This window comes from Mus musculus, chromosome 8 (genome assembly GCF_000001635.26).
Source record: "Mus musculus strain C57BL/6J chromosome 8, GRCm38.p6 C57BL/6J".
Lineage (NCBI taxonomy): Eukaryota > Metazoa > Chordata > Mammalia > Rodentia > Muridae > Mus > Mus musculus.
The window spans coordinates 105471894-105498650 of record NC_000074.6 but is presented as its reverse complement, the minus strand read 5'-3'; the positions used below and the strand labels follow the sequence as shown (position 1 = coordinate 105498650).

Here is a 26757-nt window from a genome sequence, read left to right as displayed (position 1 = left end):
AGTGGCTTGAAACTCACTATATAGACCAGGTTGGACTTAAACTCACAGAGATCCTCTTGCTTCTGCCTCCAGAGTGCTGGGATCAAAGGCATGAGCTGTCATTCCTGGCCCCCAAACAAGTCTTTTTATTTTAATTTTTTAAAATGTGCATTGGTGGGCTGGTGAGATGGCTCAGTGGGTAAGAGCACCCGACTGCTCTTCCGAAGGTCAGGAGTTCAAATCCCAGCAACCACATGGTGGCTCACAACCATCTGTAACAAGATCTGACTCCCTCTTCTGGAGTGTCTGAAGACAGCTACAGTGTACTTACATATAATAAATAAATAAATCTTTAAAAAAAAAATGTGCATTGGTGTTTTGCCTGCATGTGTGTCTGTGTGAGAGTGTCAGATCTTGGAGTTACAGACAGTTGTGAGCTGTCATACATGTGCTAGGGTTTGAACCTGGGTCCTTTGGAAGAGTGCTTAGTGCTCTTAACTGCTGAGCCATCTCTCTGACTCCCCCTGACCCACAAATAAATCTTTTTCTAAAGGTTTGTTTATTTATTTTATATATATGAGTGATATATATATATCACTAGGAGAGGGAATCACATCCCATTATAAATGGTTATGAACACCCCACCCCACCCCCTATGCAGTTGCTGGGAATTGAACTCAGGACCTCTGGAGGAACAGCCATTACTCTTAACCTATGATCCATCTCTTCAGCTCCCCTCAAATAAATCTTTTCTTAAAAAAAGCATGTGGTGGCACATGCTTCAATTCTAACACTCTGGAGCCTGAGGCAGGCAGATCTGTGAGTTTGAGGCCAGCCTGGTTTACATAGTGAGTTTCAGGTCAGCCAGGGCTACTACTCTGTCTCAATCCCCATCACACCCCTAAACAAAAACAATAAAACCCCCCAAAACAAAAAACAAAACATTTGAAGAAAAAAATTAGACATTTTGTGTTATCAATACTAAATTCTTATACTTCACACCTTACATTGTAGTTGCTCACATTTTCAGTTGGGTAAGGCATTTGTTTAGGTCTGTCTCCTTCAACCTGTTATTTCCTTCAAGGGCAGGAATCCCTGAGTGCTCCTCATGATGTGCCTGGCACTTAACACATACTTTGAGAGTGCAGCAGCCATATCTTTACTAGAATTCCAGCAAATTTGGGAGGCAAAGGTGGGAGAATCGCAAATTTGAGGCCAGCATGTGACCCTGTTTCTAATACACACATGCACACGTGCGCGCACATGTACACACACTCACACACAATTTAAAATAAAAGAAAATGAGCAAAAACCCTAGATTAGTTGGGGTCTTCCCAAGAGTGATTTAGAGGAGAAACTAGATACATGACACGTTTTGAGGAGAGTAGGATTCTTGGAAGACAAATTGTAGATGGGAGGTGGAAGAGAGTGTATTTTCCCTGTGAAAGGTTATGGGGGAAAATGAGAGTGGGCATGCTTTAGAGTCAGGGGGCACTTGGCAAACTCCGCCCAGAGCCACGATGCTCCTGCGAAGTGACGCAGCGCGGTTTGGCCGCTGTGGGGCGCCGTAGTTCGCGCTGTTGCCAGGGGAACGGGCCCCGCGCCGGGCAAGGCCCAGCCTGCCTTGGCCTGGCACGGCTGCACTGCCAGCGGGTCCTTGCTAAGGCGGAAGGACTCTGAGGCCCAACCTCCGTCCGGGATGGAGCCGCGCTCCGGGACGCGTCTCCTCCGTGTCCGGGGGACCGACTTTGCCCGGACGGTCTGAAGTGCGGCCGCCCTGGGGAGGGTGGACGGGCAGGGCGGGGCCGAGCCGCTGGCTGACCTTGGCAGGCCGCATCTGGCGCGGCTGCCACCACGCGCAGGTGAGGAGCGGCTGCAGCGTTTCTCACCTCCGAGCTTGGCCTGAGCCACCGGCCCGCGCTGCGCCGGTGCCTGGCGGGACTCTGGGCCTGTCTCGGCCTGCTGCTGGGTTTCGCCGACCCAGTGGAGCGCGGGACTTCCTTTTATCATTAATCAGGGCCATAGATCCGCACTGAGCGCCCACCGATCGCCAGGCAATGTGCCATGCGTCGGGCCTCCGAGCCTTCAGCCTTCGCAACCCACAGAGAATTAAGTGATGGGTTGGGGAAACAGGCGCCAGACACGTGACTAGAGTAATTTCAGGTCTCATTAAGGGTTCGGGTGGGCCCTAAAGGTGATGCTTAAACACGGAGGCTGGGAAGGAGCCGGAATTGCGACTAGGGGAAGGGTGTTTCTGAAAGAGGGAAAAGCGAACAAAAAAGTCCAGGTAGCAGAGCATTAGTATAGTATGGGACGGAAATGCTAGGGTAGTTCCTAAAGTGAGGGTTTTCAACTTTTATCCCAGAACGTGAAGGGAGTCCCTGAAGCGTTTAATGAGTTTCAAATTTTCAAAAGGGCTTTATCCTCTCTGTCTGCTGAGCAGAAATCATTTGAAGATTACCATAGTGCAGCGAGTGTAGCCGAGCCTCCTGGAACCCACAAATCTCTCCCGGTCCTCATCTGTGCATACGGAGTGTTGTTGTCATGTTCTCGTGTCACGTGTCATGAGACAAAGTAACAGGGGATCGTGGAGGTGGGGTGGATGGGGGAGGCCACATATGAGACCAAGGACTAGAGATCTGTGGGAACAGTTTGAAATCATAGGGCTACCTCAGAGTATTGAATTAAGTGAATTTCTGTGTAAGCGCTTCAAGCAGCGCCTGGCGTAGAATAAGTGCCTTCTAAGTGGCAGCAACGGCTGTTATTATGGAAACAGCATAAGGGCTCAGTGATCTTAGGGTAGCAGAGCTGGTAAGAAGTGGGTGGCTTCACTTCCTTTACCAAGGGCGAGCTAGGTTAGATGAGGGTGGTCACTCCTTTTGTGGAGCTGATGTTTTGGTTGTGGGAGACCAGCTGTATACAGATAATCACCAGGAGATGTAATAAAAGCAGCTGTGGTGTTTAATTAGCCTAGATTTTTCTCCCCCTATTGTTTTTCTTACTTTGTTCTGTCACCCTTTGTTCTTAATGACTTTTCTTGGTGGGTGTTCCCCGAGGCTGGCTCCTACAATCACCAGTTGATTTCCTGGTTAGAAGTCAGCAACCCTTGCCTCCTTCCCTTGATTTGGTTTCTGGTCCCTGCTGCCCTCTGTTACTCTTCCTGGACTTGTATCCCAGTGTTTGTGGTGGCTGCTGCGGAGGAGAACAATATGGAAATGTTTGCGCAGCATGTCAACTCAGGAACCATTTCAAGTTTCTCTTGCCATAGCAACTGACTTCAGCATATTGTTTATGAGAGAGAGAGAGTAAAGGCCCAGCCGCATTATCTGAGACCAAAGACCAGAGAGGCCTTTGAGAACAGCTTTAAGCTCTAGCTTATTTTCTGGAAGTGATGTGATATGTATCCCTCAGTTGAACCGTAGCTACTTAGACTGTTTAAGAACACAGATTTTCCTGGCACCTGTGGGGAGTTTTAATAAACACTGTACTTGCCCTAGAAGTCTTTTATAAGTGACTCTCTGCACTTAAACCAATGTGCTCTGCAAAGCGTTTTCTCCCCGGCTCCCCTGTATGCGGTCTAAACGGAGGCACAGTAGATCTCAGTGAGAATTATTTTAGAAGCAGGTCCTGGGGAAAGACTGAAAACGTGATTTAGAATTACTCAGGGGAATCTTAGGAGAGGAAGGCCAGCTGCTCAGGAGTGTACCCCTCCTGTAGAGTGCACCTCGGCCTTGTTCTGGGCTCACAGGGTACCACCCGTTCTTGGTCAAGGGCTAGACAAGTGTCCTGCCCAGCAGCTCTGTTTCATGCCCAGTGTCTGTTTCCAACTTTGACCAGACCCCTAAGAGTGCCAGGAAGTTCTGTGGCCTTTCCTCCAAGTACTGAATGGCTCAGAACTGCCTTCAAGGCTAAGAAAGCCCTTCAACAAGCACTCTTGTCAAATGGTTGTTAGGCAGGAATTCCTGGTTTTTCCAGCCAGGTATAAACCTCTAGCTCACACAGGTTCATTTGGTTCACATGGCAGCACAGTGGAGCAAGGAGGGCTAGAGGTGATATCCTTCAACGGTTTATTTGGTATGTCTGTCTCTCTCTGTCTCTCTGTCTCTCTGTCTCTCTGTCTCTCTCTCTCTGTCTGTCTGTCTCTGTGTGTGTGTGTGTGTGTTGGTCTCGTTGTTGGAGATTGAATCCAGGCCTTCCTTTCCACAGAGCTATCCTTTTTTTTTTTTTTTTTTTTTTAACTTTGAGAGCTTCATAGAAATTGCCCATATTTGGATTCTGCCATTTCCTGCCCAGAGTACTCTGTGCCTATAGAAACATAGATATCTGTCTGTCTGTCCATCCCTTCTGGGTGCTTGTTTGTGTTGACATAGTCTTGCTATCTAACCAAGGCTGGGCTTGGGACTTGTAGCCTTCCAGCTCTAGTCTCCCAAATGGTGATGGTCTTTTAAATATATGTATGTGTGTGTATACATATATATATATATATATGTGTGTGTGTGTGTGTGTGTGTGTATTAATGTGTGCATTTCTGTATGTGTTTACCTGTCACATATGTTGGGTGGGTCTCTTGGAGTAGGAGTTGTAAGTGGTTGTGAGCCTCCTGGTGTGGGTGGTGCTGGGAACTGAACTCTAGGCCCTAGAAAAGCAATAGCTGCCTTGTTGGTTTTTTTTTTTGTTTGTTTGTTTTATTTTTTATTTTTTATTTTTTTAGGTCTATTCTGAAGACTGAAGCTGTCTTCAGACACTCCAGAGGAGGGCATCAGATCCCATTACAAATGGCTGTAAGCCACTATGTGGTTGCTGAGAATTGAACTCAGGACCTCTGGAAGAGCAGTCAGTGCTCTTAACCATTGAGCCATCTCTCCAGCCCTTTTATTACTTGTTTTTTAGTATTTATTTTTATTTTATGTAAGAGTGTGTTTTGCCTGCGTGCATGTCTGTGTAACTTGAGTATGCCTGGTATCCTTGGAGATCAGAAGAGGGTGTCAAATTTCCTGGAACTGGAGTTCGAGATGGTTTTGAGCCGCCATCCTAAGGCTGGAAACTTGGTCCTCTGTAAGAGCAGCAAATGTCTGCTGCTGAGCCCTCTCTCTTTAGCTCCCTGCCTTGATTTTTATTTATTTGATAGCTCAGTCTACAATTATGTATTTTGCTTGTTCATGCAACTTTATCTTTAAAATAATGTCATCATTTACTTTTGATGCTGCTAGCATTCCCTTGTATGTATGTACCGTAGCGTGTTTATATTTGTTTTTGTTCTTTGTTGTTACAAGGAACAATACAATGAACTTTTATGTGTTAGGAGAGTGTAAGATAAATACAGCAGTGGAATGTCTGGGCCACAAGTTAAATGTGTTCGCAGCTTTGGTAGTCATTGCCAATTGCCTTCTGGTTAACTTGAAAGAAGACACCCAAAGAAGTGGGGTTTGTGAAATTTGCCCCCAGCTTCCCTGAACTGTGAAGAGCAGTGCAAGAGCCAGAGGAAGGCTCTGTCTCCAGACAGCCTGATTCCTGTTTCCAAGCCCCCACCCACACCCCCACCACACCAATGTTGTTTTGAGACAGTCTCCCTACATAGCCCTGGCTGTCCTGGAACTCACTATGTAGAACAAGCTGGCTTTGAACTCACAGAGATCTGCCTTCCTCTGCCTCCTGAGTGCTGGGATTAGAGGCTGTGCCAAGCTGCCCAGCTTCGTGTTACTTTTTTATCCGACCCAAGCAACTTACCTTCCTAGTTTCTTGGCTTCTTCCTTGCTATCCCTCATTATTAGTTGAGTTGATTCTGAAGTCCTCAGACACCTTTCAGGAATCCAGGGCTGTTCACAGGCTCTCTAGGACCTGGGCTTTGCACTTTAGTCTAGGTGATTTAGCTATCTCATGCATGAATTTCAGAACAACAGTCTGAATTTATTGCTGCTGCTGCTACTACTACTACAATAATAATAATTATAATAATCATTATTATTATTTGAGCTCGGATGTTGGCATCTTGCTGTTACCCAAGTTGGCTTTGAACTCATGGGCCAAGTGATCTTCCTGCCTTAGCCTCCTGGCTGCCTGAAGTTTTTCTTTGTTGAAGTGGTGATGGGCAGGAAATACATCAGTCATGCAGCAGTTATACCATTCATCATGAGAACTTAAAATACTAAGATTTTTTCCTTCTTATTCCTTCCTTCCTTGCTTGCTTGCTTGCTTGCTTGCTGTTTTGAGACAGGGTCTCACTCTCTATCCTTGGCTGGGCTGTAATTTGCTATTTAGAACAAGGTTGGCCTCAAACTCACGAGATTCACCTCCTTCCCCTGCTAGAGTTCTGGGATTAAAGTCATTTGCCACTACTTTTGGCTAAGATGTTCTTCATTTAATTTAAGCTTAATATAACGTTATACAAGTTAAGGAAGTTTAAGTTTATTTTGAAAATGTTATTTAAAGTGTTTAGCAAATGAATGTTAAATAGAAAAGATTATTGTCATATTAGCGATGGTCCTTATCTCATAGTGACAAGGGAAGGGCCTACATGCTCTCTTCAGTCTTCCACAGATGTCAAGCAAGTCCTTGACTTAGGTGGCAGATACTTGTGCCTTTTAACAGTCTGTGTGTCTCCTTGCCCTTTCTCCCTTCCATCCCTGACAGCATCTGTATGTTTTGTCTTTTTAAAGTAGGTTTTTATACTATTCAGCCCATTAAACATGCAGCAGGGGGCATTGTATGGGCAAGGAGGAGCTGTGCACCTGACCTTAACCCAAAGTACAGGGCTGCTGAGCCGCTGTCCTACTGGGACAGCCTCCTGCAGTGTTACCTTATCCCATGTCCTTTCTGGTTTTGTTCATACCTGAGACTTTTTTTGCTCTCCTGAGACTGGAAACAAAAGCTGTGTGTCATACTGTGCTTTAAAATTCCTATGACTCCTTATGGCATCTTCAGCAATGCCCAGAGCGTCCCACCTGGGCCTAAGTGATCCTGGAGTCACTGGGGTTCATTGCCCCCTTGCATATTCCATCTGAACAGCTAGTCCTTGCAAAGCATTACCCAAACACTCCTGTACTTACCTACTGGCCACTGTTGCTCTGTGTCTCTGGACCTCAGAAAGGAAAGCTGGAGAGGGCAGGTACCTAGCCTTATCAGTGTTTATACCCTCAGTGCACACAGGCCTGGGCCCCAGTAAGCCTTGCCAGACAAGTCGTGCTTTGGGGGAACAGAGCTACATATCTTTCAGTTTGGACTCCCAGGGTGCTGTTGAGAGGGAAGGACAGCCAGAGAAAGTTCCCAAGCCTGATGACAATACTTGGTCTCATCTGTGGACCCCATTTTGGATTTGGTCCAACCTCCCAGCCCTTGTGATGAATATCTTTTGGGCCAAAAAGAATTTGTGAACTTCAATTCAATGATAGAAAATATTATCAAGTTCACAGTCTGCTCTCTTAGGGTTTGGGGGCAGGAAGCCTCCTCCTGGCTTGTCCTTTGTGTCTGTTCCTGAATGTTGCTGCTGCTTCGAAGGTATTCGTCTGTTCCTGTATCTGAAGTCGTAGGCAAGTAGCACCTCTCTGGACCAACGAACAGTATCTTCATTTGGAGTCAAAGCTACCCCCATGAATATTAGCAGCAAGCCTCCATCTTAGGATGGTGATTCCTCCTGCCTCTGACTCGAGTAATTTAACATGTGGGATGCCGCTAGTAACTGTCAAGCACTAGGAACATATCAGCCACATGCGTGTCTCTCCTTCATGATGCAGGGCTTTTCATTTGTGGGGCTGACAAAACCAAGACCAGGCTTTGGGATTAAATCCATACATTCCCTTCAGAGTGCTTGCTTGCTTGCTTGCTTAGTTAGGATATAGCCCAGGGAGATGTGCCTATGTAGTTTATGCCAGGCCCTGGGTTCAGGACTGTGGAATAGTGCCCTGATGGTGTTGTTTCTGAGCCCACTGCAGTCCACAGAGCTCTGGCTCAGAGAACTTCTATGTCAGCTGTATTGACAGGGCTTGACATGATGACCTTTGCTGATTTTCACAAACCAGGGACAAAGATTTGTTCATTTCAGAATGTTCCAAAGGAAATGTTGTCAGTTTTTATTTTCTTTGTCACCTGTGGTCTAAATTTGGACCCAAAGCCTGACTTGCCCCCTTTGATGGCTGATCAGCCCTGAACCCTAAGGCAGTTTCCAAAGAAAGAACCAGAAACACGTGGCTGATAATGCCCTATTTTTGGTAGTGGCCATAGGCATCTCTAGGTAACAAGGTCAGAATATCAATCCAAGACAAAATGGCGGCGTATTCTTTACAATCTAAAGGCTATCCTGACCTATACATCAAGTTGAGATAAGTGGAAAATCTCTTAATCCAATTATCCAATTGCTTCAGCTAAATTCAAGGGAAAGTGCAGATAGAGAGCTTGTATGTCTGGATCCTGGAGCTGGGCATGCTGGCTCATACTTGCAGTCTCAGCTCTCAAGTGGATGAGGCAGGAGGTTTGCCAAGGGTTTGAGTTAACCTGGGCTACATAATAAGTTTTAGGTTGATCATGGTTGCAGAGTGAGACTTGGTCTTATTTTATTTTTTTGAACTTCAGTGTGGTTTTTCCATGGGGCCTTTAGCTTAAGAAAGCAACTTCAGTAACCAGACAGGTCAAGGATGCCACGAGAAAACCTACAGAATCAATCAACCTGACTCGCAGCAACTGAACTGACTGCCAACTCGGGAGCATGCATGGGGCTGACCTAGGCCCTCTGCACTTACCTTACAGTTGTGTAGGGTAGTCTTCATGAGGGACTCCTAACAGCAGGAGCAGGGGCTGTCTCCAACTCTTGCTGGTTTGGGGGACCTTTTTCCTCCTACTGGATTGCCTCATATGAGAGGAGGTGCTTAGTCCTACTGTAACTTGGTATGCCATGCTTGGTTGATATCTATGGGAGGCCTGCACTTTTCTGAAGAGAAACAGAGAAGGAGAGGGAGGGGGCTGGTCAGAGGGAGGGGGAGGGGTGATATTGGGAGAAGAGGGAGGGAAATTATGATCCATATTTAAAAAAAAAAAAAAAAGCAATGTCAGAAGTGTGTTCACAGTCAGGCTGTAACTACTCTCCAGTGCCTGGCTCTCCAGAGTCCAATGGAAGGAGAAGCAGCCACAGTCTCTATGCCATGGCTTGAGCAAAGCAGACTGCTTGCAACTCAAAAGCACCCAGGAAACTTTGGCTACAAAAGCCACTTGGAAGAATGCACCCTCTTGGGGGGTAAAAACCTCGTGGTACACATCTCTTACTGTGGGAGTTAGTGAGGTTAGATGCTATCACTGAAGCATTCACTGATTTTTAAATCTGTTATGAGAAATTGCTAAACACTTTAAAACATGGGCCAGCAAGATTGCTTAGTTAGTGGGTAAAGGCATGTGCTGCCAAGCCTGACAACCTGAGTTTGAGCTCCAAGAAGAGAACATACTCTTAGTAGTCCTCTTAGTGTACACACACACACACACACACACACACACACACACACACACACAAACACACACACACACACACAGACAAACACACACACGCACGCATACACACGCACGCACACACACACACACGCACACAAACACACACGCACACACACACACTCAAACACACACTCAAACACACACTCATGCACATACACACCCAAATGTAAAAAGAGAAAAGATTTCAAAACGGATCTGTGCTGCCAGAGTGTAGCTGTTGGTGCTTTACAGGACACAAGTGGCTTCTCTAGGTTGAGGCTGTTAAGGATCCTAGCTGTGTGCTGTCTGTGGCTTATAACATTTAACACTTATGTTAACATTGCACATTTGGGGAGAACATGCTTGAGAATCCACTATAGGGCCAGAGTTAGTAACATGTTTGCCTTGCCAGCATGTGGCCTGAGTTGGAACCCCGGAACCTACAGAAAAAGCCAGGCAGGATGGCTTGTGTAATCCTAGTACTAGGGACAGGGAGACCAGGTAGATCGCAGGTCTCACTGACCAGCCAGCCTCAGCTACTTGTTGAACTCTAGGCCAGTGAGGACAGTTTTCCCCTGTTGCAAAAGGGGGAAAATGTGGGCTGTGTCTGGAGAGGTGGTTCAATGGTTGGGAACACTCACTGGCTTCTCTACCAAAGGACCCAAGTTCAATTCCTAGCTCACAACCATCTGTAACTTCATTTCTACCGACATACATGTAGGCAAAATGCCCATAAATATCAAAATAAATTTTTTAAAAAATCATTTTTTATGTGTATGGGTGTTTTGTTTGCATGTATGTCTGTGTACCATGTGCATGCCTGGTACCTGTGGGGACTAGAAGAGGGTGTCAGATCCCTGGAAGGAGAGATACTGCTCACTGACTGTCCTGCCAGAGGATTCAGATTCAACTGCCAGCATCCACATGGTGACTCATGTAGCTCAAGTCGCCTCTCTTTTGAAAGGGTAAAATGTGTCAGGAGTGATGGCTCAGTGGGTAAGAGTACTTGCTTCTCTTGGGTGCTTTGATTCCTAGAACCAACACCAAATGGCTCTGCCTGCCTGTAACTCCAGTTCCAGGGGATCTGACGCCATCTTCTGAACTCTGGGATCCTGTGCTCATACACACGTGCACAAGCATGTGCTGACAATAAATAAGCAAATAAGGAAATAAGGGTAGATGGCACTGAAGCAGTAACACCAAGGTTACACACACACACACACACACACACACACACACACACACACACACACACACACACACACGAACTTACATGGACGCACTTATGAATACACACAAACATTGAAGGATTTATTACGACGGAAAGAACTTCATTCTCCATTTTTCCTTTGCAGCTGGGTGCGGTGGCGCATGCCTGGCATCCTGGCCCTGAGGAGGAACAGGTAGATCAAGACCAGCTATGGCTACATAGTGAGTAAGAGCTTGCCTTAAAACATTTTTTTCCTCTTTTCCTATTGTTGTTAGTTCTGAATGTTAGATTTTTTTTTTCTCCCACAGGATGCAAAGGTATGTTTTGGGGGGAGGCATAGTGGCACACTCCTTAAATCCCAGCACTTAGGAGGCAGAGGTAGGTGAATCTCTGTCCGTTCAAAGCCTGCCTAATCTACAGAGCAAATTTCAGGATAGTCTATATATAGAGAGCCTGTCTCGAAAAAAAAAAAATACATGTATGATTGTGACAGAAAAAAATAGGGACAGGAAATCAGATATTGTCCATTTTCCCATTGTGTGTGTGAATTTCTCTTTTTGAGACATGGTCTCACCGTAGATCCCTGGCTACCCCAGAACTTACCATGTACACCAGGCTGCCCTCTAACTTACAGAGATCCATCTGCCTCTGCCTCCTGAGTGCTGGGATTAAAGGTATGTGTACCACACCTAGTGTGAGTATGGATTTTGAATATATAAAGATATAAAGTATTAATGCTAGTCAAAATATTCTAGTCAATAAGTTTTGGCAGTTTAGTATTATAGCAAGTATCAATAAACCTAAATTCTGAGTAATAGTGTTTAGAATTAAAAATATAAATTTCTTTCTGAGGGCAACTGAATGGTTTTCATATCATTTTTATCATAGGGTAGATTACATTCACTGTACTTTTCTGAGTTGTCCTGTATGCAAGTATGTGCACATGCGCACATGCATGTGTTTGTTTAATCTAGGGTGTCATATATGCTAGACAAATCCTTTATCACTGAACTATATTTCCAGCCTTCAAGTCTGTGTTTTAATGCATCTGTCTTCTTACTCCTATGGAGAAATCACAGCAACCTCAATCAGTCCTGTCTTTTTATACCTTAGAGACTATCAGACACAGGAACACATTTGATTGTCTTGAAGCCTAGAAATAGGAGACAAACCAGAGAGCTGGTTAACACAATTACATTTACTATGAAGTGAACATTTCCATGTAGGATTTGCCAGCAGGATCACTGATCTATGCACTCTGGGAGGCATCCATACCCCTACTTTTTAGACGAGGAATTCCAGTCCTCTTGGCTAATAAGTGCAAAGCCAAAGCCAAACTTAGTCGTCCTGGGTTAAATATGCTTGGCCCAAGTCTGTGTTTTAAGTGGCACTATTAGGAGTTGTGGTCTTTTTGGAGTAGGTGTGGCCTTGTTGGAGGAAGTGTATCACTGTGAGGGTGGGCTCTGAGACACTTTTCCTAGCTGCCTGGAAGACAGTCTTCCGGCTGCCTTTGGATCAAGATGTAGAACTCTAGGTCCTTCTCCAGCACCATGTCTGCCTGATGTTGCCATGCTTTCTGCCATGATGATAATAGACTGAACCTCTGAAACTATAAGCCAGCCCCAATTAAATTTTGTCCTTTATAAGACTTGCTTTTGTCATGGTGTCTCTTTCCAGCAATGAAAACCCTAAGACACTAGACCTGTTTCCTTCAAAGCCAGGGAATCTCCTATCCTATGTACTTCTTATCGAAGATGGGCTAAGGGATCAGAGGACTTGACCTAAGTCTCAGAACTAAACAAAGGTCACTCCATTTAGCTTTGAGATGAGACCATTCAGAGATGACTTCACACGCTTGCTTGGCCTGCAGGAATCTCTCAGCCTTAGGAGGGCTGAGGGAAGTGTGACTATGAGTGAATGTCCAGTAGTTGGGGTGACAGCCAGTTGGCAGAGGATGTAGGGTTAAAAGGTATGTCACTGAGTAATTGTCATGGCCACGTGGAAGGGGAGAGCTAGGAGGACTGAAGGCAGAACAGACAGGCACACTGCCTTGTAAGAGAGTATAAGAGTTCTTTAATTTTGATTGTTGACAGAGAGAGGTTCACACCTCAAAGTGTCTTAGCACTGAAGCTCAGGGTGTAGTGTTTTTAAAGGAAAACCCATAAACCACAATTACATCAATATTAGGTGAGGTCAGAGTAACCTTGAAACATTTGTGTAGTCAGAACATAGTAGTTATTTCAGACACAACACGACAATTAATTTCATTTATATTTTCAGTTATTTTAGTTTATGTTTGTATAAACACTAATTATTTTGGACTATGGTCAGGGTCATGGAAACCCCAAGAGTGCTGCCAAGGCAGATGTGACCGTTGGACAGATAGAGGGCTGAAAACCGAGCAGCCGCAAAATGGAGTCAGAGCACGATGGTAGCACCTTAGTCACCTTGGTTGGCCAGAATTATACATCAGTTAACTTATTCATATTTGGCTTTATTTCAGATGTTTTCACGTCAGCGAACATTCACTGAGCATCTACTACGTACAAGGTATAGCTCCTGAATCTTGGGGGAGGAGACACCGGGGGCAGAGGTGACTGTATTATAACATGGCCACTGTCTTCAAGGGAAGCTAGAGTAGCAAAATGGTAGATCAGGGATGGCAGAGTGTTCGCAACTGCAGCCACACTCGCAATAGGGACTGAACATAAGGGGCCCTGACTCCACCTGGGACCCCAGGGCAATCTTCCTCTATTAGGGGATGCTGTAGTGGGCGGGAAGATGCAGCTGCACTCTGGTCAGGAGGTCAGGTCATCCGAGCAGAAGCCCAGGTGCTTGAGGTGCCTCTTTTCCTCATTCAGTTTATTTTCTACTGTTGTGCGGCTGCAATGACTGCAGCTGACAGACAGAAGAACCCAAGGACGCAAAGATTACTCCTCATTGTCTCAGGGGCTCTAACCTATCATGGCAGAACAGCCCATTTCATGGTGGTGGAAGCTGTCACATCATAGCTACCCAGGCAGTGGCAAGGCAGGAGGTAGGCAGGAATAACACCGGTAAAGCCATCTCCATTCCCTCTAATAGTCCTATCTCCCCGAGTTTCCAGAAGCTCCCCAAAACAGCATCTCTAGCTTGAAATCAGACATTTGTAACCTGAGCCTGTGAGGGGCATTTCAGATTCCAACCAAACCGTATTAGCGTTTGCTGATTGTGGGTCAGGGCTCTGGAAAAGACTGCCTAACTGCCAGCTCCTGGCCTTCCCACCAAGCGCTCAGACCTGTCCTGTTTTCCCAGGCATAACACTGCCTGCCTGGTTTGTCTGCCCAGAAGACACTGGTAGATAGGGCTCTTTCTCCTGTAAGAACAGGCTAGTCCCCTGCTCTGTGGGAGTCTTGGTCAGCAACTGGGCTTCAGCAAGGCAGGGCAGGGTAGGGGGTTGCTGCCCTCTGGTGGTCTGGTTCTGGCCAAGGCCTGGCTTTTCTTGTAGCTTTCTTAGTGAGTGAAAGGACATTAGACCTTCACCCTTCTGAGTAAATCAGGCCCAGAGTGACTGGGAGAAACATGCTCATTTGTTCTGCTTGAAGGAATCAAAGAAGAGTCCTCCCTTCTCTTGTGTGCGGGCTCATCCCCAGCTGAGAAACCAGAAAGAACCCCTCTGAAGCCCAGGGGAGAAGTTGTTGGTCCCTGGTCCTAAAGGGATTATGTGCCTGCCAAGCAGTGAGCAGTGAGGCCAGCTCTCTCTGAACACCCCCACTGCCTGTTTCCTTCAGCAAAGAAGAAGGGGCCCCCCTCTCTGACACTTGATTTGGATCTCAGGACGGAGGTGACTAATCCTAACAGAATCAGCATGTGTTCTCATCGCTCTGGCCCCAGCCTGATATTGTTACCAGATGAGAACATGTCTTATTGAGTTTCACTCTTATGGCTGCAGAGACAGGACACTTTGAGTAACAGGCAGCCACACGGTGTCCTTTGAATAACTCTGGACCCTCCTCCCATGACCTGGCGAGGCTGGGGTCAGAATCTGCTCTTGAGTTTTGGGACAGTACTTTATTACCACCCTGCCCCCAACTGCATATTTTAATTAGGCTAAGACCCCAGGTTTCCCTGCAGAGTGTATAGCCCCTGCCAGTCCCTGCCATCCTGCTAAATCCTGGCTGTAGCCAGGCCCCTGTGCTCCCATCGGACCTTTTTAGGCCTAATGCTCTCTACTCTTCTCCCTCTGGAGATGAACATCTGCAACAAACCCTCCAACAAGACAGCCCCCGAGAAGAGTGTGTGGACAGCGCCCTCACAGGACAGTGGGCCTTCCCCAGAACTGCAGGGCCAGCGCTCTCGAAGGAATGGATGGAGCTGGCCGCCCCACCCGCTCCAGATTGTGGCCTGGCTGCTCTACCTCTTCTTCGCGGTGATTGGCTTTGGGGTCCTTGTTCCCCTCTTGCCTCACCACTGGGTGCCTGCTGGCTATGCTGTATCCTTGGAATATATGGGACTGGAAAAGTTGGGGAGATGGATAGTTGGAAAAAAACAGAAGCCTGAAGCTGGGTGCATGTGAGGTAGAGCAGGGTTGACTCAGTTGATTCTCTGCCAGGCTTCAACTTGTAACGTGACCCTTCCTCTGGTAAAAGCAAGTGGACAGCCCCTGCGTTTCTCAGAGCACTTAAAACACCAGAGACGGTCTCACAGGGCCCTAAAGCTTCTTCAGACTCGTTATACCTGGGCTACAGGAAGGGTGTGTTAGGGGTTGGGGAGGTAGCTCAGTTGGTAGAGTGCTTGCCTGGCATGTGTAAGGTCCTGGATCCAGTCCTCATTTGAGACAGCAAGTTTGCGAGCAATGACTCCACTTGTGAAAGAATTTGTCATGGTATAGTTTTTCCATATAAGTTTCTTGGTATACTTAAAATGTGGTTTTATTTATAATCACATTATTTTGCTATGCCTGAGACTATTTACACGCTTATTGATTTTAGGATGAGGGTGCTTGTGCCAAAAAGTGGCACAGATATGTCCTTCAAGCCCCTGGGAACAGTGCAAACACTAATTTGCTTGAGTCTTATAGTATAGACTGTTCCAGTCCTGACCACAGCCCCAAAGACCTACAAGGCTGGGTGCAGGGGGTGTAGGGTGCAGTAGCCTCTGTGTGCCCCTGTGTAGGGAGTTCCTATTTCTCTCTGCTGCCATCAGCCTCCTGAAGAAGATTTCTGAGAGAGAGAGAGAGAGAGAGAGAGAGAGAGAGAGAGAGAGAGAAGGAAGGAAGGAAGGAAGGAAGGAAGGAAGGAAGGAAGGAAGGAAGGGAAGGAAGGAAGGAAGGAAGGAAGAAAGAAAGAAAGAAAGAAAGAAAGAAAGAAAGAAAGAAAGAGAAAAGAAAAGAAAGAAAGAAGGAAGGAAGGAAAGAAAGAAAGAAAAAGAAAGAAAGAAAGAAAGAAAGAAAGAAAGAAAGAAAGAAAGAAGAGAAAGAAGCTGGAGAGCCCTGGTCTCGGCTCAGCCTCCTGTGCTCCTGTGGGCTGTGCTGGCCAGAGCAGCTTCTCAAGCCCCCTGGTTCAGCCTCCTCTGTCACACAGGAAGGGTTCCATTTGCTTCCAAGGGCGGGGTTGAGAATGACGGCATCTTAGGAAGCGCATGGCCATGAAGAGCTTTAACTGTTAATGCACGTGTGCGCTCTCGGCCCCGAGCCCTGGGATGTCGAGTGACAACAGCAGCTGAATAAAGGAACTCTAGAGAAGATTGTCACCTCAGACACTGGCAGAGTCACTGGGGCCTTCCTGGTTCACAAGAGCCCAAGGCTAGACCATCAACTTGGTGAATGAATGGGAAATGACTGTTCTTAAGGTGACCATGGGCCTTAGTGTGGTTAGGTGGGACATTCTCCTGTGGTCTGGAATAATTCCATCACTGACTGGGTTACCCAGGGGCCCACCTGCAGGGCATCGGGGACCCAGAGGAGTGACCACCTGGTGAGGAGCGAGAGCATCAGCAAGTAGCAGTAAATAAGCCACTTCCGTTTGCCAAACACCAGACAGGGACGGTCTCTACTAGTCCGGCTGATAGCCCTGTGGGGAAGGTATTCTCCCCACTAAGGAAGCATATTAGTTATGTTTCTCTTGCTGTGATGAAATACCGTGGCCCAAAGCAACTGATGGAAGAAAGAGTTTATTTTAGCTCATGGTTCCAGAAGGTTAGGTATTGTTCGCAATTGTGGGAAAGGTGTACCGGAGGCAGGCAGGAGGTCGGAGCCGGAAGCTGGCTGAGCACACCTTAGCTGCACTTGGAAAGCAGAACAAGGCTGTTAAGCCTCAAAGCCTGCCCACAAGGATGTCCTTTTCACAGAGGTTCTATAACCCCCCCAACAGCGCCACCAGGTGGTGGCCAAGTGAACATATGAACATACGGGAGACAGTTCTCACTCAAGACCTTCTGAAGAAAGGTGCTCAGACAGGATGGTGACTTTCTGAGGTCACACAACTAGTACCCAGTGAGGCCAGATGGGCTGCTCAGGCTGAGGAAGTGGACTGTTTTCTCTTTTTTTGAGCCATGTGGGAACTTCAAGAGCCCCTAGTCTGGCAGCCTGACCAGGGCTCTATGGTTCCCTCAGTGTCCTTTCATTAAGCAGGCTTTCAGGACCCCTTAGGAATGACGTGGGTACCAATTCCCCACTGTGGGCCTAGAATGGCCCTAGGCTTCAGGAATGCAAAGATGAGCTCTGGGTGTTTAGGGGCCAGGTGGAGGGGAGATGGGAGGGGGGTTGGACACATTGGTCACACCCCATGTAAATGTTGGAAAGGGCTCAGACCACAGTCTAGTCTGGCACACATCCGGCAGGCAGCATTCTTGGTGCTTGCAGCCTCCTTCTCCCAGCTTCCTGCATTCATGTGTGGCTCCCCTTTCCTCCCCTGCTGACAGCCAGTCATCACACTGCAGAGTTTACCTCCCCTCCCCCCCACCCCAGCTTCCCACCTTCCCTTCCCACTGCTCTCTGCCTCCCTGACCAAGTAACTCTCCCCTGTGTGCCCCTGCTCCTGGCTACCTACAGCTGCAGGCAAAGCACTCTTACAACTCTGTCTCACACACAGCTCACCCACCTTTCTCTTTCTTGATGTCTGCCCCCTCCCCCTCTCCTCTCCCTTTCTCCTGGACATTTTTGTCCCTACAGAGCCAGAGCACTCTTTCAAAACACACACACAAACACACACACACACACACACACACACACACACACACACACACACACCCTCTGATAATGTTTCACCAGCTCAAAATCTTTTTCCTGCCTTAAACGAGGCTGAAGATCTCGTTAGGTCTGCATGGCTTTCTCCATGTGCAGTCTTCCTGTCTATTCAGCTTCCTTTTATTTCCCCGTTTTGACAACAGTGGTGTCTTTCTAGAAGCCCTTGCTCACCACCCAGCCGATCAGAGGTCAAGAAGTGACAGATGAATGGGCCAATCTGCTTGGGAAATTATGGAATCATTAATACCCAAACTGCACAGGTCCTCTACATGTTTTGAGATCTTTTATTTCTTTAACATTTAACATTGGGAGAGCTCACATGGAAGCCTAGAATTATGTTATTGTTTCCCTTGAGAGCTCAGATTTTGGAAGCATGGACCGTCATTATTATCTGATAATCATGAGCTGGGACAATAATTTGGCCACTCCTCTGATTAACACCTCTCCTGTTCCTATAGCGCTTAGCCCCAGTCCTTGCCCTCTGCCTTGCCTTCCAAGGCCCTGTTATACATTTTTTTCCATATCTCAGCTGAGATGACACTTCTTCAGAGAAGTCTTCCAGATTCTGTTGAGCTAGATAAAGTCATCAGATACAAATACATATCCTCTCCTCTAACTGACCTGTTGTTTGTGCTTTCTGTCATGCAGCAGGGTTCTTAGAGCTCAGGGCCAACGTGCCTGGCACAGAGGAAAGACCTGTGCATTCAGCTGAGTGAATGAGCCCGTGAGGGAAGCTGGGAAAGCAGGCAGCTCAATGTTTGCCCACACCAAGTGTCTAGAGTTGGGAGAAGCCAGAGGAAGGCCAGCTTTGGCCCCTGGCTGATGCATGAACTTCAGCTAGAGAGCCACTTGGAGCCACTGTAGGCCTTGATGCAGGGAAGAGCTTAAGTGTAGGCTTTTGAAAGCTCATTTCTGGAACCCATACAGGGTAGACTGTGGAGAAGAGTGTGAGGTTCTTAAGTAACCCAGGCAAGAGGTGAAGAGCTGACCAATAGCATTGGCCGTGAGGACAGAGAGCTCAGGGCTGAGCTTCCATTTGGCTCTTTGAGCTCTGTACAGCAACTTCTGGAAGAGCCTGGCTCATTCCGACAGGTAGAGGAATCTGGCTACTGAGTGACGGTAAGGATGTAGGACAGTGGATGGGTAAAGGATGAATCATGCGTAGGTCCTGAGTGACAGAGGGATGCTGTCTGCCTGGCTAGCAGGTGGAACCTGTTGGTGAGTTTGTGTATATATTTTGCAGCCAGTAGGTAGCATACTCATTTCCTGTGTCTGGCTTAGCTAAGTCCTGGGAAAGCTTCATCTCAGTGCCAGGAGTTAGCTCTGGTGCCCTGGCTAACGCTAAACATGTAAGGCCAGCCCAGACATGTAAGCCCCAGCTGAGGGCCAAGGACCTGGACCTGAGGTGGGGGGAAGCTACAAGTAGATGAACCCTGTCTGCAAGTGGCTCTCCATCTGCAAGTGGCTCTCCATCTGGCCCTGGCTATTGGAAGGGAGCAGTTACTTCCGTCTCGGAAGTAGCTTCCTGTGAAAGCAAGAGAAACAAGCTCAGAATTTCAGCTACAGTCTCTGGACTTTAGAAGGTGATGTCTTTTAGTCTCCTTCACAAACTGGCTTGTACTTGGCCTGAAATGTTAAGGCCAAGGCCATTTGGCCTCAGTGGCAGTAGTTAAGAACTACTGGTTTTTGGACTCCGTTATCATGTGACTTTTTGATGGAGGGTACAGGGGTCTGATACAGGAGCTTGGTGAGGGAACTCCTATGGGGCAGGAGAGCATAGCACAGATGTAAAGGACAGGAGAGTGGGTGGGACTCCTGGTTTGCAGAGTACGGACTGAGTCTTTAACCTGCTGGGCTAGTGCATGGGGGCCATCTTTGCTGGCCACCTTGTGGTGCACCTGACTGCTGTCTCCATCGATCCAGCAGATGCCAATGTGCGGGACAAGAGCTACTCTGGGCCCCTGCCCATCTTCAACCGCAGCCAGCATGCGCATGTCATTGAAGACCTGCACTGCAACCTATGCGACGTGGACGTGTGAGTGCGAGTGAATGTGTGGGCCGTGAGCCAGGCTCCCCTGCACACTTAGACCTCTCAGCACTTGTACTTTCCCTAATGAAGGTGTGGAGGGTGGGTGTGCTGGGGCCACGCCTTAAACTCCAGCACTCAGGAAGCAGAGGCAGGCAGAGCTCAGTGAGTTACAGGCCAGCCTAGTCTACAGAGTTCCAGGACATCCGAGCTACACAATAAGACCCAGTCTCACAAAAACAAAAAGAGTCTTGGTGGAGCTGGGCATGGTGGTGCTTACCAGTAATCCTAGCCATTGGGAGGCTGAGGTGGGATTTCAGTGAGTTTAAGGCTAGTCAGGGCTACATAAAAAGACAGGTTCAAAAAATAAAAACATCAAAAAGTTTGGTGGAGTGACCTGAGATAGTGATTAGGAAAAAAAAAAAAAAGACAAGGCATAGCATTTTCTATAGCAAAACCAGAAGGCATTTGGCAGCACCAAAAACCTTTCTAAACGACTAGCTCTGCCAGTGACAACTTTAGCCTCTAGAAAGTACCCAGATAAGGGGAGGAGGGCAGTTAAGCTTGAGTATTCTGCATTAAGTGCTACAATCTTTAACAAAAGAGTCAGAGCCTACTGCTCAGAAAGCTGGACGGTGTCCTGAAGTCACAAAGCTACTGAGCAGCAAAGTCAAGGGCACACTAGCTGTCTGGTCCCAGCACATTCACTCAGTTATCTGTGAGCAGTCTGAGGCAGAGAGGCCAGTGGCTCCAAGCCCTCCTGCTAGTGAGGAGAGGAGACAGAATGCAGAACACCCGCTCTTCTTTGGCAAATTACAGTAACTCTCTGGGACTCCTCCCTACATTACTGGAGCTTTGTCATCTCCCAGACTCATGTGTGGGTTGAGGGATAGAGTGCAGCCCGAGGCCAGCTCCACACTTGGAATCTGAAGAAGGGGTCTGTCTACAGGAACCAGAATGCCTGCTGCCATTCCCTAAGCAGCAGCCAGCACATGAGCTGAGTGGCTCTGCCAGTTTCTCACTGAGTGATGGAAGGACTCACTGTTCTCCCATGCTCATTTGGGTCTTCCGTGATGCGACCCCATCAGTATCCTGATGTGGCCCTCTCTCACCAATTCCTTGCCTATGAGTTTCGTTAATGCCCCTGGATGACAGTGAATACATCTCCATTTGGCTCCTTTACAGTTAGCCCACACATGGCTTCTGATTGAATGCCAGAAAAATTCCCGTAGGATGGCAAGGAAAGTGACCCCAAAATGGAGCTGTTAGAAGTGCAATTAAAGTACTAGTCGGGCAGCTATGCACTTTGCCTCGGGTCCCACACCTGCATCTTGTGTGTGGTCTGGCACACACGTCCTTGCTTGGAAAGGATGCCTCCTTCCCTTCTCATGTGACCTTTATGTAGGTATGTAGTTCAAGAGTAGGACCTCAAAAGACACCCATCTTCCCTCTACCGTGACCCTCAGCACCTTCTCCAGGGATCCCACCTCCTGTTTCCACCAGAGGGCGCGTGCACTCCTCATTGCTGCGGTCCGAGGAAGGGCAGAGGTGCCTGTGGGTAATCAGGAACCAGGCTTGACTCAGGTCGCTATGCTGGATGGGCTGGCTGACCATCAGGCGCCTTCCCCCCAAACTTCCACAGGAGTGCGCGATCCAAACACTGCAGCGCCTGCAATAAGTGCGTATGCGGCTTCGATCACCATTGCAAGTGGCTCAACAACTGCGTGGGCGAGAGGAACTATCGGTGAGAACCAGCTGGGGCCTGGGCTTGCCTGGTCTATTGAGGACTGCTTGTGATACACTATACAGTTGTGGGTGGGGATGTGTGCCCGCTGAGAAGGTGATACTTGGGTTGGCAGAGGGTGGGTTCAGAGCCCGCCATCCTATTGGTTCAGGCTAAGATGGGCAGTCAAAGAGTCTTCCCGCCCTAAGCCTGCGACTAATGAGTTGTTGGGGTCAGGAGCCTGGCTTCTTATTAAGCTGGTGCTCCTGAGGGCTGACAGCTGCCCGTGGTTGGGCCAGGCTCTTTCTACACAGTGTGGCATCTGCTTTATTGGGTGTCCTGCTCCTGGTGCTGGTGGCCACTTATGTCTTCGTGGAGTTCTTTGTCAACCCCATGCGACTTCGTACCAACCAACACTTTGAAGGTCGGTGTCGGTTCTAGACACAGACTTGTTTTCGTTAGCGCACCCCCGACCCCTGGCTAAGCACAGTCTGCCTGTGCCCTTCAGTCTTGAAGAACCACACGGATGTGTGGTTTGTGTTCTTGCCTGCTGCCCCTGTGGAGACCCAGGCTCCTGCCATCCTGGCCCTGGCCGCCCTGCTCATCCTTCTGGGCCTGCTTTCTACAGCCCTGCTTGGCCACCTGCTCTGCTTCCACATTTATCTAAGTAAGTGCCTCCTCCAGGTTTGCCTCGAAGGGGATAGAGTCTCCACCTTTTCGGGCTGTAGAACCTTGAAGTCCTAAACCGTACAGTGCTAGCTGTTTGTGGTTGGCCTAGTTTTGCCCTACTGCTTAGTACATGTGTGATAGGGATTTGAACCTAGTGCCGGCTGCCCTAGCTTTTGCGTTCCAGGGTTACCTCTCCACTGCTGACCCATGTCTTTCTTCCCATACCCACCAGTGTGGCACAAGCTCACCACCTATGAATACATCGTGCAGCACCGTCCAGCTCAGGAAGCAAAGGAGACCCACAAGGAGCTGGAGTCATGCCCCCGCAAGGTGCGGTCCATTCAGGTATAGAGGCCTTGAGAGGTGGGCTTGGGTGTACATGTGTGTGGTGGGGAGTGAGGCTGTGCAGCAAGAGCCATTGAGGAGACCATGCATGGGAAGCGAGCCTAGAGCAGCAGCTATAGTGGAGTCCTGGAGACGTAGGACCCCGCCTAAGCTGGGCACACCAGCACTAACATAGCCAAAAGGAGCCCCGTGTTTCTGTAGTCCTTTGTACCTTCCTGTGCTGGCACTGGCATGTGGTAGAGGAAGCCAGCCCTCAGTTGACTACTGGCTGGATTAGAATAACCATCAGCTCTCTTCATCTGTAACCTCTGCTCCTTACATCTTATTCTACTTTAGTTTTAGAGCAGGGACAACTGTTACCATCCCTGTTATAGAGAAACATATTGATGTCCAGCAAGGTTAAAAGGCAGCCTGCTGTGAGGAGAGTTAAGGTCTTCGTGCACAGAGAACTAGGAACCCTGCAACCTAGGCTTTGGCCTGCTCAGCCCAGCTGCAGACCAGCCTGTCCCCATTCCCACGCCCCCCTGGCTTCCTGAGGTCAGCAGCTGGGGATGGAGGTGGTCCAGTCTTCAAAGCCCCTAGGGACTATAAAGGCAGGGGGCCCGGGCAGGCTTCACTGGGAAGGCTGAACCCTGGATCCCAAATCCTCATGGCAACTGGATACAAACACAGGCTGGTAGGCGGTTTGGAAAAGGACCCTGCCTCTTTTTCTCATCCCCAGGGCTTGGACCCTGCCTGTGGGCCAAGCTGAAGAGTGCTACCAACTGGGAGAAAACCCTGGTCTCCCCATCCCATCCCTGCCCTTTGCTGGGCACTAACTGTATGCAGATAGTGGCAGCCATCCTAGAATAGGGTAAGTAGGCAAGGTTTGCTCTGGGATGCCGGAATCCCAGGCTCCTGGGCTCTCTGCTCTGCCTAGGCTGTGGGCCCAACTGTGACTGCAGCAGAGACATTTCATTCTGTTCTGTCTACAGCTAACGACAGGGCAAGCCTATCCTGTAGGAGCCAGGTGCTTGCTCCCTTTTACAGAAGAGAGAGTTAAGGCTAAGAGCCTCCAAAACACCACTCAGTAATGTGGCAATGTTTGAAGGTTTCTAAGGAAGGGCAAGGCTCAGCTCTGAGGAGAGGAGGAAGTCTAAGCAGGCACCTTCCTGTGATAGCTTCACTTTCTTTTAGCGGCTTAGGGCTTGGCTTCTAGCCTATCCTGGAGTCGAAGGAATCCGAGGTAGCCTGTCTTTGCTGCATTCCTACTAAAGGAGGGGAGACATGAGCAAAGTGACCGTAGGTCCCAGGACTGGGACTTGCCTCTGATCCCTGTGCTGTCCTGCTTGGGCAGCTATTCCCGTAGCCAACCCCAAAGGGTCATCCTGGGCAGAATTTGAGCCTGGGTTTCATCCGGGACCTCAGTATTTGCACCTGTGCAGTCAGCCAGTGGTTGGCTGGGCCTTGTCCTAGTCCCTAAAACTCTCAGGGACCGGGCAGGCAGCCTCCCAACCCCCACCCAGAAGGAATTTGGGAGGGGCCCCTCTCTAGAGCCGTTGCCCCCAAAACATAGGCTTGTTTTAGAGACGGCTTTCTGTTACAGTGTCGTCTCTGCCTTAGTCAGGACGCCTCTGTCACCATGGAAACGACTGCCTAGCAGGCGACAGCTGTCTGGGTGCTCCCTCCAGCTCACTGGCTCCACCCTTTGCCCTCTGCCCCACTCCCTTTCCCGAGGTGGCTTTTCCCGGTCTTTTATTTCTTCACCTACAGTTCTCTCTAGCAAATCTGGGGACATCTGGCATGCACTGCCAGCCTAGCCACTCCCAGCCCTTTTGCTTGGGGTTCCTTCTGCTGTCATCACTCCTTCACGGTTCTGGGCTGCAGCACTGTTCCGTCACCTGTACTCTTTCCTTTTGGGGAATACACATAACAATGACTGTACTCAGATTCTCCTTCCCAGCAGCCAAAAAACTATGGCTGGTACACTGAGGTGCACGCAATATGCTGCAGACCCCCCTCCACAAGGGGGGGTGTTCACAGCCTGGAGCGCACAAGCTGGCCTGTGAATAGCTTTGTGGTTTCCTGGCCCCTGAACAAGTTAGTTCAGTGGCTGGAGCCCTAAGAGGAGTCGGGCAGGTGAGGGCAACACGGTTGTCTCGTCCCTGTGAACCTCTTGGTTAAGCTACAGTCTAGGCATACTGGGCGTAAGGGCCTGCAGCTTCCCCCTGGTAGAATAGCTGCAGCTTGACTAGATAAAGCAAGTCCTTGTGATGAGGTAGGATTTAGAAATGCGTGTGTGAAGCCTTGCCTTGGAAGGGCTCTCCCAGCACATCTGAGAACCAGGAAGCCACCCCTAACCTCTGGGACATGAGACCACTCAGCTATCAGAGAGGGCAGTAACAAGGTGTGCTCGGGGCTGAAGAGCCTCTGGATCTACACATAGTCTCTTAGCCTTCCTGACCCCTCTCTCCCAAGGAGATGGAGTTCTACATGAGGACCTTCAGCCATGTGCGTCCAGAGCCCTCTGGCCAGGCTAGGACAGCAGCATTAAATGCCAAGTAAGTGTCACCTGGCTGTTCCCATCGGAGGTGGGAGAAAGGGTAGGCCAGGGTCAAAACATGGGTCTGGGACCAGCTCAGCACAGTCTTGGATGGATTAGTCTCTGTCCTGCTAGGAAGGGAACCTCTAGCAGGAGGGACTCCGGGGCAGCATCTAGAGTTTGCTCTCTGGCTTTTACCTCAGTCCTTCCCAGTTTCTTGCCACCCAAGGCCAAGTGGAACCACCACTACCCTCCTCCTCAGACACACTGGCTCTGCCTCCACGGATCCAACCCCAGGTAGGAGGGACTGGGTTTGGACCTCTGCCCAAGAAGAGGGACATGGAAAAGAAGCCTGCACTCTGATGAGCGCCTCTGCTGCTTTCGGCAAAGTGGGGTCTGGAGAAGCAGCCCACACTTCCCTCTGTCTTTACAGAAAAAGAGGAAGCGGCGAGTGTATAGATTGCCCAGGTCTGGGGTCTTGGACCGAGAGCTCCCACTGCCCAGGTTACGGGGTGAGCGCCGCTCTCTGCTTGGATCCTATTGGATTAGTTCGTGGGAGGGAAAGGTTTTAAAGCCCTAGCTGCAGCCCTTATCTCAATCTAAGTCCCCCTCTGTGCGCAGAGACTGGGACTCCTAGCCGCCGCTCCAGCTCTTCATCTGATTCCACCAGTGCCAGCCCAGTGCATGCTGGTGGCTCTGCAGGCGCCTACTACTCGGCATCAGCTGAGTCCATGGAAGAGATTCCAGTGGCCCAGACGCGCCTGGGCAGTGCCGCACTGGGTGCCCCAGGAGCCAGGGGTCGAGAGTCTGGGCTGGCTCTACAGGCACGTTCGCCTGCTGTTTTTGTGAGCCCGAGCAGTGGCGAGCCCGGAACACCTGGAGGCGGCGACGGCCTGCCTTAGCCCACTAAGGCTAAGGACTAGAGGCAGGAGGGCCTTGACTCTATGCAACACCCCACATTCGCGTAACGAGTGCACTTTAGGGACCTCAAGGTCGACAGGATCGGCCTTCCTTACCCAAGACTCAGCAATATCCGCTCCACCAGCCCTGATGCCCCAATAAACTTTTTTTTTTTTTTAATGCTTTTGCGGACTTAATGCTTATTTTCATAGTGGAAAAATCCATGGATCTCACAGAAGCAGGACCACCATTGCTAGCTTGGGGCAGAGAAAGAGGGGCGGGTTAGGAAAGGTCTCTGGACAGGGTTTTTCTTTTAAGTGTTGGGAATCAAAAACATGGGGTCTTGTTCAAGAACTACCACTCTCCTCTGTCCCTTCTCCCATTTCCCAGGGTAGCCTCGAAAATTTGAATCTACTGCTTCAGTCTCCCGAATCCCCAGATTGCAGGCTTGTGCTACCACACCCACCCAGCAAGGTTTATTAATTAATTAATTAATCAATTAATATTTAGTATTTTTATTTAGTTTTTTATTTAGTATTTGCAGTTGGAAACTGAAGAGGAAGCAGGCTAGGGAGGCGCATTGGAACAAGAAGCTGTGAGGCGGGGAGACGAGAATGGGAGGAGGCAGCCATTCTCCGAAATTTAGGAATTGCTGCCACAAAAGTACCCAGCATTTGGGGGGGTGGGGTGGGTAAGAATGCGTGATCCA

At 48.8% G+C, this 26757-nt stretch overlaps 1 protein-coding gene across 17 annotated transcripts; it reads left to right on the top strand.

Moving 5' to 3' along the window:
• Positions 1-1588: 1588 nt before the first annotated feature.
• Zdhhc1 (zinc finger, DHHC domain containing 1) lies at positions 1589-26232 on the top strand. 17 transcript variants are annotated; one of them, NM_001357252.2, is made up of 14 exons: positions 1589-1841; positions 10785-10860; positions 13143-13189; positions 14224-14462; positions 14868-15110; positions 19724-19899; positions 21533-21634; positions 21913-22037; positions 22122-22280; positions 22515-22612; positions 25085-25167; positions 25352-25445; positions 25582-25660; positions 25770-26228. In NM_001357252.2, the coding sequence occupies exons 5-14, from the start codon at positions 14868-14870 to the stop codon at positions 26048-26050; spliced, it is 1440 nt and encodes a 479-aa protein (NP_001344181.1). In that variant the 5' UTR covers positions 1589-1841; positions 10785-10860; positions 13143-13189; positions 14224-14462; the 3' UTR covers positions 26051-26228. The 17 variants fall into 17 exon arrangements, 14 of the variants coding, with proteins under 14 accessions (NP_001344181.1, NP_780369.1, NP_001365937.1 ...); NM_175160.5 differs by having other exon boundaries at positions 22515-22627; NR_166407.1 differs by lacking the exon at positions 25352-25445 and having other exon boundaries at positions 14868-15047; positions 19791-19899; positions 22515-22627.
• Positions 26233-26757: the final 525 nt, after the last annotated feature.

Bases quoted from the DNA above. Each gene is read 5' to 3' on its own strand.
- Zdhhc1 (XM_017312960.1), top strand. From the start codon at position 14,841: ATGCTCTCTACTCTTCTCCCTCTGGAGATGAACATCTGCAACAAACCC. The intron at 15,111-19,723 runs GTATCCTTGGAA...CTGCTGGGCTAG, and splicing joins GGGTGCCTGCTGGCTATGCT to TGCATGGGGGCCATCTTTGC. The intron at 25,446-25,581 runs GTAGGAGGGACT...CTGTCTTTACAG, and splicing joins CTCCACGGATCCAACCCCAG to AAAAAGAGGAAGCGGCGAGT.